At 39.0% G+C, this 13,360-nt stretch overlaps 1 protein-coding gene across 7 annotated transcripts in view; it reads right to left on the reverse strand.

The window, feature by feature from the left end:
- The window catches only part of TBL1XR1 (TBL1X receptor 1), a 116,426-nt gene that overhangs the window by 21,612 nt on the left and 81,454 nt on the right, over positions 1–13,360 (reverse strand). For 6 of the 7 annotated variants that reach the window (XM_030496200.1, XM_030496199.1, XM_030496196.1 and 3 more), the window contains one exon: positions 318–420. In XM_030496200.1, the coding sequence (XP_030352060.1) occupies positions 318–375 (58 nt within the window). In that variant the 5' untranslated portion in view covers positions 376–420. Of the gene's footprint in view, positions 1–317; positions 421–778; positions 912–13,360 lie in introns of all 7 variants that reach the window. The other variant, XM_030496198.1, reaches the window with a different exon arrangement.

Raw genomic sequence — 13,360 nt, forward strand, 5'->3', positions numbered from 1 at the left:
AAAATGGTGTGAAGTATCATCATCATCCTGTAGATAAGTGATCTCCAGGAAAATGCATTTCTAACAATCAAATGAGTCCTTAATTGGTTGGTTGACTGCCATCTGAAGACTCCAAATGACTAAATCTGATTAAGTTAGAGAAGGTAACTTGGCAGAAATTCATTCTCTTGTTGAGAAAAAACCATCAAGAAACAGTTCAGACAGAAGTACATGCTACTGGCAAAATAATTAAATGAGTCCAGGTTTGCTAAAGCCAGTTGCAGATGAATACCAAACAAATTATACATTATTTAACAACCAGAATTGTAAAAACTCACCTGACTCTTGCAAGTATCTATATACCAGGAAGTTAACCTCATCACTGCTTATACTCATCTTTATTCCCAGTTAAACCATGAGGTCACAACAAAGGACACAACCCTGAAAATAAAAAAGTAGGTCAATTAAATATTTTTAATTCTTAATATGTATTTCTCAACAAATGCTGTATTTATAAAGTAAGTAGCTCCCTGGCAGCATAGACAATGGTTTTATTTTATAATGCAAATAAGTCTAAAAAAGTAATTTGTCTCACCACAACATAAAGGTCAGTAAATTAAATATTGAAGGGACAGATTCTCAAATGACGCAAATTGGTAAGGACTGGGGAACTATGCCACTTAATACCAGTACTAAAAAGGCCTCATTTCCTAGGTTTTGAAAAAATAATCAAGTGAGTTTCATCTAATCAACATAACTGCTATGGAACACATTTTTCAAAATGTGGGTTTCTCTCTACCTGGATAACAAAGACCTAGACCTTGGTTTCACACTGGTATGCGGACAAGTTCTCACTTTTACTTTCTCATCCACTTCAATTTTCAGGTACTCCTGCTCTAGTAAAAAGGTGCAATATGGGTTGTACCACGTATCTGTTCAAAGAAAGCCCAGATATTTCCACTAAAAATTAGAAAACATCTCAGCCATACACTTAGGCTTTGCAAAAGGAATTCTTGAAATTGGAAACAAACTTTAACCAGACCATTTTTAGTAACATTTCTCTAGGCTTTCAATCAATGCTTTAAAAATATGGATGGATATATATACACAATTTTCCTTTGATTTTATCAACAGTAAATATTCAGCATGACAAATACTGTATAAGATGATACATGCTTTTGATGACAAATTTCGAAAATATGAAGCAATAGCAGTCTTTAAAACACAAAAGATGAGACAGAAAACATTATTTTCCCTAACTTTAAGCTTTATTTTTGAGAACATTCTCAAGACTTCTGAATGTTTGATAATCCTCATCTTTCTATGACATTTAGTAAATAATAAAAACATCAGATCCACAACATAGTATGAAATAAGGTCCATCTCCTGTTCCTAGTATCCACCCAACACTTTTCATCAGCAGACCTTCAAGGTTTTTACCCAGCCACCCACCACTATCACTTTCTCTTATGGAACTGCAGTCTGAGAAGGTAAAGGATTTTCCTACTGTTATTTGACAGTTCGACCTGGAAATGACATAAAAAAATGGGACTAGAGAACAGGTTTTCTTGTTCTGTTTGAAATAAAAAGTTCTTGCTACATGGCTGTGTGGTCAGGACACCCACCACTGTTGCCCACAGTAGAAAAGCAGTGAATGCAGCAGTAAGCAACAACTACGAGGTTATGGATCGGCATTACAAGGCTGCCATACATATTCTTTCTCGGTATCTTTTCCTAGCAAGATTTCCCAAGGAAACAGGAGAAAATGACCACGCTCTCCTTCTTATCATCTAACTTCTGAATTTTAACAGTCAATTGCAAAAAAATTTGATGGTGGGAAGAGCTCTTCAAGATGTGGCTTTCTGCAAGTCCCCTAATGTTGTAGAAGAAAGACCCAATTAAAACTCCTTAAGAAGAGGAGAGGCTACAGGATGTACCTGGACATCAAAAGGAGTGTGTTTGCCCAAAACGCATGAACACTGGTGAATCGATGAGCACATGGCCTCCCCCAAACCCATTCCAGCCACGTGACCACCCTCCTGCTAATAGCTGGGGGTAAGAGGGAGGGCAGCGCACACTGCCCGCTTTGTTTGGAGAGGGCACAGGAAAAGTAACACGGCCCAAGAGCTGCACAGGGAGGGCTCAGACCCAGCTGGGGCCCATGGGAGAGCTGGGGTTATCCTGCAGGGGAAATCGGGGGTTGTACACGATGCTGGATGTGTCCACAGAAACCCAGATCTCATGCTTATATTGCAGCTTCAGCATGCTGTGCTGCCAAAGGTAAGAAAGATGGTTTTAGTTGATTAAGGAAATAAATACAAATGCAGAGCTATTTGTATTCATATACATCCATCTAATTTCTACATGAAAAAATAATTGATCAAGTGCAATAACTTCTACCCAACGCAACACAACATGTAAAGAAAGGTGCTTTGATACTCACACTACCCCACCCCTCCACAGTCCCCAGCATTGTCTGATGTACAAGGTATACCTGCCAAACTACAACACACTTTGATGGCTCGTTTATTGAGCACTGTGTGAAATGAATGCAATTTTTAGCCATTTCATGCATTAGCAACCGATTCTACCATGTGCAGGACCAAACACTAATCTTATTTAGCTATGTTTTGTTGTCACACCTGGCGCAAACTATCTTTAAGACTGCTTCTCAGAGAAGTTCTGTAAGAAGATAAACAATATTCTCCTTAAAAAAAAAAAAGGTCATTAAATTTCTAAAGACTTGTAAAGAAGCCTTTTTATATTATGTACACACACAAACAGTATGTTTCATAGATCTGCTACTGATTTTTGAAATCTTGCTGCATCATTGGAAAGGTAGATCAAAATGCAGAAATCAGATGAAAGTGCCATTTGCTACACAGAGATGACCTGCGGTATCAATATGAAATGGGCTCCCCACTCAAAGCAGAATTGTGGAGATGCCACGTAATTTCACCTATTATGTAGCTGGATGGCTAAAGAAAATAAAAGCTAACGTTTTGCTTGTCTGTCAAAAGCGTTATTCATCCTGTCCAAGTCAAATGAGTATCACTTTTCAAGGCTAGTTCACAGTGTTTTCCAGAAGATGCTTTGGTAAGTCAAGGAGTACTGCCACATGCTGTCCTGCCCGGCTATCAAGAGATGGCAGTACAACACTGGCTTTGGTACCATAATGGCCAGAAAAACAGAAATGTATTCAATAAATACATAGCTTGCCTGATGAGGACATGAAACTGACAAGTGTGCAAAAGGTTCCAGTTTTTTTACCACGATATTGCTTTATCCATTTTTTCTTTTCATGCTTATTTAAATTTTCTGAAAGCATTTCTGTATTTATCCCCCATCACAGGCCCAGTCATTCAGCCCTGGAGACAACCATGACTCAGCTATCGCACAGCCTAGGGAAGTGAGGAACCGTGAGCATATCAAGCAACACCAAACCACCTTCCTGCCCATCCCAAAAGTAAACTATTGCATTGAAGAGAAAACAGAGCAAAAATACAGATAGCAGAGGGTACAATAATTATTTCTGCTTGACAAATTTTGAATTGATACCAGGCTTGACTCTGGCTGCTGGGCTTATGCTGCCAACCCTTGAAAGCAGGGGCTGAGCCAAACACCCCAGCAAAGGGCTCTGCAATGTGGCCATCTCCAGCCTCAGAAACAGACTTCAGAGACAGCTGAAGAAGCAGCTCAGAGCTGCATGAACCCCATCACACATGATGGTGAAGCTGCTGTTGTTTCTAACCCTAGGAACTGTGCTGTCTCCTTCTTCGTTCACAACTTCCTGGGATGTAACCAGCAGGAATGACCTGAGACTGCGGCAGCAAGAGGATGATGGAGAAATGGAGCAGAGGCAGGATGGAGAGGGGACCCACTGACCCCAAGGCCACCAGCCATGTTGCTCTCAGTGCTCAACACACATGGCCCATCCTTCACTTCATGCTGAAGTTACAGCTTACCAAGGATGTCTGCCAAATTAAAAACAGTAATGGGAAAGAAAATAAAACCACTAACCTATGAACCACGTGAACAACAGTTTCCCTAATGCCCCAACACAGCCCCAGGGTTTGTTTGGGAGGTGATAGAGAAGATTTCTTAGTGGTGTCATGTAAATGGAAACATAAACATGAACAGAGGAGGAAAGGCTGAAAATAAGAAAAGTAGAGGAGGAAAAAAAACAAAACAAAACCCAGATTTACCTTTATGTATGCACCCACGCATATATACACCCCACATAGTAACAAATCTACTCCATTAATGCTCGTTTATTTTCCCTAAATCACCTATTTACATGTGCAATCAAGTACTTATTTTTGGCACTTAACAGATATTAATATTGCTTTTTATTTTAGATACAGCAATTAAATAACCATAAAGACAGCAAAACGAGCCAAAAATAAATAGATGTGACACATAATTCCTATCAGTCTTAAATTTCTAGCCTAATTTGCAAAGCCCATTAAAAATATCTCAAGATATTTGCACCTATATGCCCCAAATCCATTCTGAAAATATAACAAGATCCTTGAGGACCTTTCTTCTGGCCCTTATAAAAATTCCAAGTCTTCCTCCAAACATTCCATGAATTTACAGGAAATATAGCAAAGTATGATGCACCCACACTACTGTTTTAGCTCCAAGTGCGCTTTTAAAGGAAATCTCTCCCACTTGCCTCTACTTTTGTTTTGCACATTGGAGCAGTCACAGTGCATGTGAAGTAGATTCTTTATCAGTACAAGTAGGATTAAAACAAACAAACAAAACACAGATTAAAAAAGGAGGTGCACGAGGGCTTACAAATCACGTCGATATTGCTCTTTAGGCTTCCAGTCCCTAGGACCACTCCAGGATCGATATTCATTGCTCAAAACACAGTCCACTTCAGCACACCTCAGTCTCTCGATCCACACGTGCCTCTGCGACGTTTGGCAATGCCATAGTGCCAATGCAACTGTATTACAGCACAGCTAACCCGTCACCCTGTTCCCTCAATCATCTGAAACACCAAGCCACAGACACTGCCTACCTGTAGGATCCCCAGCCAAAACCAGCACAATCCCCTTCCTAAGCCTGTGGTTTGTAACACAACTGTTCAATTAGAATCAGCACAGTACCAAGATATCCCAGGTAATTTTTAATGTTGCTATAGAAAGCCTCTGAACTCCCAAAATTTATCAGGCGTAAAACATATTAGCCATAAAAGTCAACTGTCTATACAGATGCTGGCCTCGAGATCTACTCAAGAACTAGATGTACCACAGGTCAGAAACAGACAAGACGCATGTCTGTACTTTAGACAAACCGATCTACCCATTCCAACCCTCAATCCATGTCAGAAATCCCACAACAAGTCATTTGGAAACTACTTTTTTTCAAAGGAAATGAGATTTCTTGTCCCAAAGCCAACATACCAACTCTGATTTAGCTTCCACATAGCAAAAATGCGCCTGTATTTCTGTAATAAGCCTACTGTAACTCAGACACACCAGAATGTGAGGTGTCACAGAGGTTTCTCTGTCCCTTGAGGACCACTCCACACTTTCATACTTTGGATAAAATTCACAAGTAAAATCCATTATAATGAGATCAAGTTCCACTATCACAAGCACTGGCTCTGCAGACTATTGGAAGCCCAACAGCACAAAACTGATTGCATTTCTGACAAATTATTATTCTACTCTGCAAGTTCATGCTAGCTTTGTACTCTTCTTCCAGGTTCATGCCAAATGCTGGAGAACAGATGCCGTCTGATATGGCTCCTGGCCTAATAGGTGTTTTGTTTCTTTCCTTTTTCTTTTTTTTTTTTTTTTTAAATAAACAAGCCTGAACTGGCAGAGAAAGTTTGTACATCAGATTAGTATCCTGTATCTCTCAATCACGGTTTTATAACATATAATAAATCTAACTGTAGCAAATCTATTATGTCATCAAACAACAGCCTAAGAAAGTAATATTTCTGCAGTTTTAAGTGGGCTCTAACACATCCTAATTAGGCAGGATAGCAGAAAAGCCTGGCAGGCTGCTGTGAGTAATAATTCCCCAAAACATACCAATCATTAGTTTGATACCAAATATGATAAGTTAAAGGGAACAGATAATGCTCTGGGTAGCTCTGAAAAATGTTTAATGTTCAGATTTAAACAGAAGCCTGGCTACAGAAACAATAAATCCCCTACAATATAAATATCATCACTAGTCCTTTTATTTTTCCCTCTTTCACAAGAAATCCAGACAAATATTTTCCCAGCATGTGTGCACATAGACAGTGATACCATTTTTTCCTTTTTATCTGCTGCTTAAGAATCTTCCTTATTTTTTTATGACTATGATGATTTAAAAAAAAAAAAAAAGGCAAGTTACATGACCCAACCTGGAAATGCAGAGGGTTGTTTTTTTTTAATTCTGCCCAAAACCCCTGAAATTGTGTACATGTCCTCTGGAAAGTTTTATTACAATTCTGCTTTACATCTGTATTACCTCTCTCAAAAATAAAAATGAAGTCCTGTGTGCGATACACAATTCCTCTTCATTACACTTTGCAACTAACACTGGATTCCCTCAGCCTGCCAAATCTACCTGCTGAGCTTGACAGCTAAGTGGTTGCTGTCATGGTGACTCGGGACAGACAATACCCCAGAGCTCAGGAAAGTGCTGATAAAACTGCATCCAGGTCGATTAAGACTGCGAGGCACCAATGCCACCAAGTCTGCTTGGATTTATCAAATCAGAGGTGCTGAAGAAAGTGAAAAGGGTGCTATTTAAGTCCAACCACTCAGACCAGGTGAAGTTCTGGATGTGCGAGGTTTCACCAGGACTTCATTTGGGTACCAAATCTACCGTGTGAGTACCTTGCAGAACTGGACTTTTAAACCAGGGCTCCACAAAACACTGCTGGTGGTGGCTGCTGTACTAAAGCATTCTCCAAAGACTCCTCCCCAAGATGTGGTGTGTCTACTCCAAATGGCTGCTGAACTCAGTAAGACTACATCCAAAGTAGAGTTATGCATAGCCTTTTAGAAATAGTTTATAAAGGAAAACTCATAAAATAAATTAGTGGTACCTGTATGTCAAGTATGCAGTGTATGACCAGTGTTGTATGTCCTTCTGTGTAAGAATTTATTAGACACCAATTTCAATCAAAAGAACATTTTCTCATACTTTAAAAAGAAGAAAAAAAAGAAAAAAAGGTTGAGTTTTCTTTAACGGTTTCAACTAATTGCTCTAAACACTCCTATTTCACATCTTCAGAGATGGGCTGCAATATTGTATTGGGCACAATACAAATGAGCCCTTATTTAAGTTCTACTATCTGACAATCTGCAATTAGGAGTTCTTTCTAACCTTCTGAATTTAAACAAAAATGATTTTTAACTTAAATGTATAAGCTTTGTCATAACACATCTCAAAATGAAAGTTATCTAATTTTCTGCATTTTTACCTATATCTAAATTGCTATTATTTAAATGTGCCTTTTTTTTTTTTAAGATTCAATAATCTATGACAAATGTGAACCTGCATAAAAAATTATCTGTAATTCTACTAATGAATCTTCTTACTGATTTCCCACATGATCAAGCGTTGCTAGTTTTCCTTCTAGCAATTTAAACTACAAGATGCTTCTCATGTTCTAAATACTGCTTTGCTTTTAACCTCAAAATACAGCTTCATTTCCGAATACTAAAAAAATACTTTTTCCTTTCCTTGTCTGAATTTTTTTCCTTAGCTCAGGCGATAAATATTTGTATTCTGTACTTCAGCTTTAGTGACCTAATTTATGGCAACAGTCTCTGTCTTTCTGTGCCAATTTGAAAGTATGAAGCACACAAGATTACAAAGCCAGTCTGAAATTTTCTGAAGAAAAAGAATTATACCCCTGAAAAGAAGAAAAAAAAAAAAAAAAAAAAAGCCAAAACCACCCAAAACCTTAGCTAAATTTACTGCCTACTTATCTGAGTAGTCAGTCCCCAGAAATGTCAAGCGCAGTCCTGAGTGCTATTACAAAATAAGCTGCAGATGAAGCCCATTTGCTGGTTTTGCCTAGAGCAAAGTAGTATTTAATTACTGAACTATGAATCTCCTCCCCAAAGTCATATGCTGCATGACCCAGGAGACTGGGATTCCGGATGTTACCGCAGAGAAACAAGCCACAGTATATTCAGTATCATATTTCCAGGGCTATGGCTACAAAGCTGCAAAGTTTCATGCTTTCTAGAGTCTTCCTGGACAGCTATATGGCATTTTGCAGTGATTCCTGGCTGCCATATTTTGCAAATCCCTAGACCGACTAAAGAAGACTAAGGGATATTTCTGGTACCGACACTTTCTTCAGCACTCTCTAGGTTCTTAAACATCTTTTTTATCTTGTTATAGTGCAACACAAGAAGAAATGAAGTGCTTAGGGAAGACTTTTTTCCTCCTTATTTCCTGTATTAGAATAGCAAAAGGTTATTGTATATTAGTATTTAAAGACTTTCCAACTGTTTGGTGAACAATGAAAATAGACATCTCTTTCCAGACACAAATCTTCTGCAAGATAATTACAACCCTATTGAAATGGAGGCAGTCCCGATACATCTTTCTTGAGGAGCAAATACGCTATTCCCCAAAGCTTAAAAGACAAACCTAGCTGCTCAGTACATGCACCCATATTCCAGTAAAACCACCAGCAGAAGAAAATCCTGACTCAATTTTGACTACTTCATGAAAGCCATTCCTCCCTAACTTCCCACAAGATCCCACGCCCAAGCATCTTGGCTCACTCCCCTGAGGGCAGATAAGGAGAGGGCTTTTAATCACAGACTCAAGTCCACTGATGCAGGCAAACGAGGATTAAATGAGAACTGTTCAAAAATAGTAGTTAAAAAGCTAAATCACCACCCTCTTTCAATGCTTGAATAATTTTTAGAGCGCTCCAGGAAATATAACCAAACGTTACGAAATTCTCCTTAATAAAACACTTAATCCAGACTAAAGGCATTTTGTTGGAAAGAAGGAACCCATGGCTTGATGGGATGACCTACAGGGTTAGATTGTCCTACCTGCACACAAGTTGGGCAGATGCCTATAGCTGAAAAACAGGAAACACAGCATTTCTAAAACTGATCAGAAACAGATAGCTTCTGATTGATGGCCAGAATTAGCACAGTTACCCGGGGAAGCAGCAGTATAAGTTTGGCCAGTATGGAATACTTCAGAAGATGTCCCACAAAGTCCACTTTCTAGACTCTGTATGCTAAATATACCTAAGTCTGTAATAGAGAGGGAAATACCAAACAAATGCTTGTTACTCCAGGGAGAGGCATCTGTCCCCCAAAAAGGAAGAATTTTCTTATTGGTGGGGCCATCAAAGAAACAGTGGTAATGTCAAGCAAGCTGTAGAGCTTCCATTCTTAGGCCATTAGAAGGATGTCCCTTTAGACAGAGTTAGAATCCTTCAGGAACACCTAATTTAAATAAAGACTTTTGTAATCAAACTAATAGACCCTGTCTCAAAAAGGCTTTGTAAAATTGTTAAATGGCTTTACTAAGTGCTAAAATAATGGCGTACTAATATTCTCTGGATCTAGATTCAGAATAGCAGTAGGTTGCTGGAATCAAATACAAGAAAGACAAAAACTGGAAGAAGAATTGTCTGCTATGGTTTTTAAAATCCCATGCAATGTACCTCTTTGGCAAGCACTCAATTTTAAGCATACAACTATATGACTGCTAATCTCCCATGCTGCATTAAAGCCTTAGCAAAAGAATTAATTATGGATGAATGTGGGAACACACCCATTAATCCTTGCTTGGATCAAACTCTGTAAAAATTTCAGAGAAAAAACTGATTGAGAAGAGCTCTTGAGTCAGCCAAAATGAGCCCTATCAACAGCTTCTGCTGAGATTAAGGTAGGGGAGGGGCAATGTCCAAAAAATGCCTTCTATTTGTGACCATGCATCATTGAAAATAAGCACAAGAATTATGGTGTGAGCTTTTTGATCAAAAATGCGTAGAAATTAAACTGTTAAACAGAGTGAAAGATCTCCACACTGTGCTAAGTTTCTGCTCTCAGCTGATTTATTCTCATTTTCACTGCTGGAAAACCCACCAAACAACGCGACCTGTACACCCGATCGAGAACATACCATTTTTTCTCAATACATTGTTCCTGATGTTCCCACAATAGATCATTCAAGGCTCTAAGGGACTGTGTCAAATGAATTGAATGATGTCGTCGCCTGCTGGTACATAAATGCAAAGGCAAAGCTGAGGGGGTTTATTTTCAAAACAGGAGACATTGATCCTGTGACAATGTTCCATTACCCTGACTTTATTTCTATTAGAGACAGTGATTACATCTACATCAATTGCTCTAGCTGATGGATATTGGTGCACTAACAGTGACACAGTTTTTTACTATGCTGCTTCTGCTGACCTTCATACTGATGGCTTACAAAAAAAGATTCATTCTGAGCTTGGACTAATGCTACTTATTTATCAGTGGAAAACTACTGAAGTTGGGCAGACTTTCGTAATTAGTCAGTTTTCAACTGTTTGTGGTTTTGGGTTGGTTGCATGTGTGTGTTCTGGAAATCTTATTGTGGAACAGTGATTAGTGACCATGTAGCCTGGCATGGATTCTGTTTGTTATGATTAAAATATTTATATTGCTACCTGATGGTAAAAAACCAGCATATGTAGTTTTACAAGCATCTGTGGAAAGATATCTCTGCACTCCTACAATAGCATCTCTGTTTTGACTGAGGACTTTTTCACACAGTTGTATGGACTCCTCTTCCATTTCCCCATACCGTCACCCTTTTACAGTTTCTATCTGCTGTACCTGCTATCTTTCCCAAGCTGGTGATCCATCTTCTGGCTTTCATCTTGATTTGACATACGATCTTGAACCTGTGGTCGCACATTTGCCCTGGTTTTCACCTCTTCACCACGTACTGCCTACATGTACTCTGCACTCCCGAATTCATGCCTCCAACCACTTTCAAGAGCACTGCCTTTATCTGTACTTCCTTCAGTCACTTCCTTTTCTACATTCTTCTTTCACTACTTTCCCATTGCTACACAAGTTGCTAACATTTTGCACAAATAAACTCTGATGGTTGCAAAAAATTCAATTCATCTTTAGAACAGTGTTTTCTATTCCAACTAAACCCTGTTCATTTTATTCGTCCGTGTTTGTTTAGCCTTGTGCCCTCAGACATGTCCTCACGTGCTTGCAGGAGAAAGGCCTTTGTCTGACTTGCTTCTGTGTATTTACCACAGTGAGTTCCCTCTTTCTTGGTTTGCAAGGTTTTTTAATGCTGCCATAACAACAACAAATTGAGGTGATTTGAAGTTATGCCTACGCAGAATAACAAAGCACAGCAGAGAATGGAGTTAGCAGCATCTGACTGAGTGCAGAAACCAGAACAGCAGCATGCCTGCCAGAGCCAACCAGCATCTTCTCATGGCACCCCTCTGCACCATGCTGACACCTATAACTCACATTAAACACAAGGCTGGGCACCTCTTTGGTGAAGTCCATTCCATACTGCACATCTGTAACTTTTCCATAACCAAAAGTAAAACAAAAAGACCCCAAGTCTTCCTCTGCAGTATGCCCTGGTGCTCATGAGGCTGAGCCTGTGGGGAACCAAGCAGCCCCTGCCTAGGAGATCCAAGAACATTCAAACGAACAGCAATGAATTTTGGTAGAGTCTAAGTTTTGAAGCACTCATGAGAGGCCACCACTGCCTCATGGCTTTGGATTGGGTCTTTTTTGTGAAATGAGAGGTTTTAATGTTTTATTAAGGTTGCTATCATTACTCAGGCAATTATCCTGAATTTCTGCATGTCTTTAGGGCCTGGTTTGTCTTTCCCAGTGAACACCCTGAAACAAAACTAAAACCAAATGCACTTACATCAGTCCGGCCACAGACAGCTACACGAACATGACCTTTTCCAGCAAAGGGATCCACTCACTCACTTGCCCTGCCCTTGGTGTATGAGCCTGAACACTCTCACCTCAGCTTTTTTAGCACCTACAAAGCTAATATCAAGTGCAAGTTTTATTTTCAGCAGATAAGTTAACAAAACTACCCTATAAATAATACTAACTACATAAACAGAGCAAGAGAAGCATTTCCTGCAGTGGAAGATCCAGGGGAAGGGGGTGCTCTCTGTTGTGAGCATCTTCCCCAACTCCTACATTATTTTAGAAAAGATCTTGGATTGTCTGGCACAGCATGTAACTTCTGCAGTGTTGGGGATATAAACACATGATTTGATTAGGTGAAAAAAAAAAAAAGAGAGACGGTAATGAGGTGCTCTGTTCACAGAGCAGGTGAAGAGGGTTTGATCTATTCTAAACGCAAATATTTCCCCATTGTTAAGCCTAGTCTTATACATCTTTCCTATGAGAAAAGTAGTTCTGGAATTATGTACTCTGGCAGCATCTAGTTTGGGGATAACAAATAATTTTTCTGAAATTCCTTTGTAGCACATGAAAGCTGCCATTTTTTTCCTGAGGCAGATGTTCTGTTGAATACTAACAGCTCCGAGTCTGCTGCTTCTGAAAAATGAAGGATGAAACGTAAAACCCCTGTGAGAAAATACCATCATGGAGTCAAAAAAAGAAAAAACTCCAAACAACCTCACACGACACAAAGAAGATCCTTCAGTTACAATTCATTACAATTTCAAGTCAAGAAAATATAAACTGTTAACAAGGAAGGATATCTCCAGCTTTAGTGGCCATTAATCAAGAGCAACTACATCAGAACCTGCTACTTACTGAAGAGAAGGCCATATATATTCATTTATTTTTTTAATTTGGGATGAAGCAAACAGCACCCTTCAGACAGGGAAAACAATGAATTAATTGTATTAAGAATGCGGGGTTTTATTGTGAATTTTTTTTTAATAAAAGCAGCCGATTACTTCTAACTACTTGGGACAAGGCCAATATTAGTCATGAGTTGTGGACTCATGGCAGATAGGTAGATTGGTACTTATAAATGTTAACAGTAGAAATGCTCTGAACTTTAGACATGTTTTTCTCTATTAACCAGATACTAAACATGTTGAGAATCTAACTGCAGTTGGACAGCAGAATTTGGTATTGAACATACGTGCTAACATTCATCATATTTAGTGTTCAAAGTTCTCTACAGCTATGAAAGATATCCTAAAGTCTCAAATAAATTAAATATAAACTGACAAGTTCTTTCTAGCCCCAAGATATTCACCTCAAAAGATTTAAAGATACGTAACTCATGATTGACTGCAGCATTACGCATGAATGGAGAGTTTTAAAGAAAGCTTAAGAAAGTTTACCCTCAGATTAAAAATTCAACTCTTTCCTTTACCCAAGCATTTTCACATCCAGCCCTGTTT

Source organism: Strigops habroptila, chromosome 8, assembly GCF_004027225.2.
Source record: "Strigops habroptila isolate Jane chromosome 8, bStrHab1.2.pri, whole genome shotgun sequence".
NCBI lineage: Eukaryota > Metazoa > Chordata > Aves > Psittaciformes > Psittacidae > Strigops > Strigops habroptila.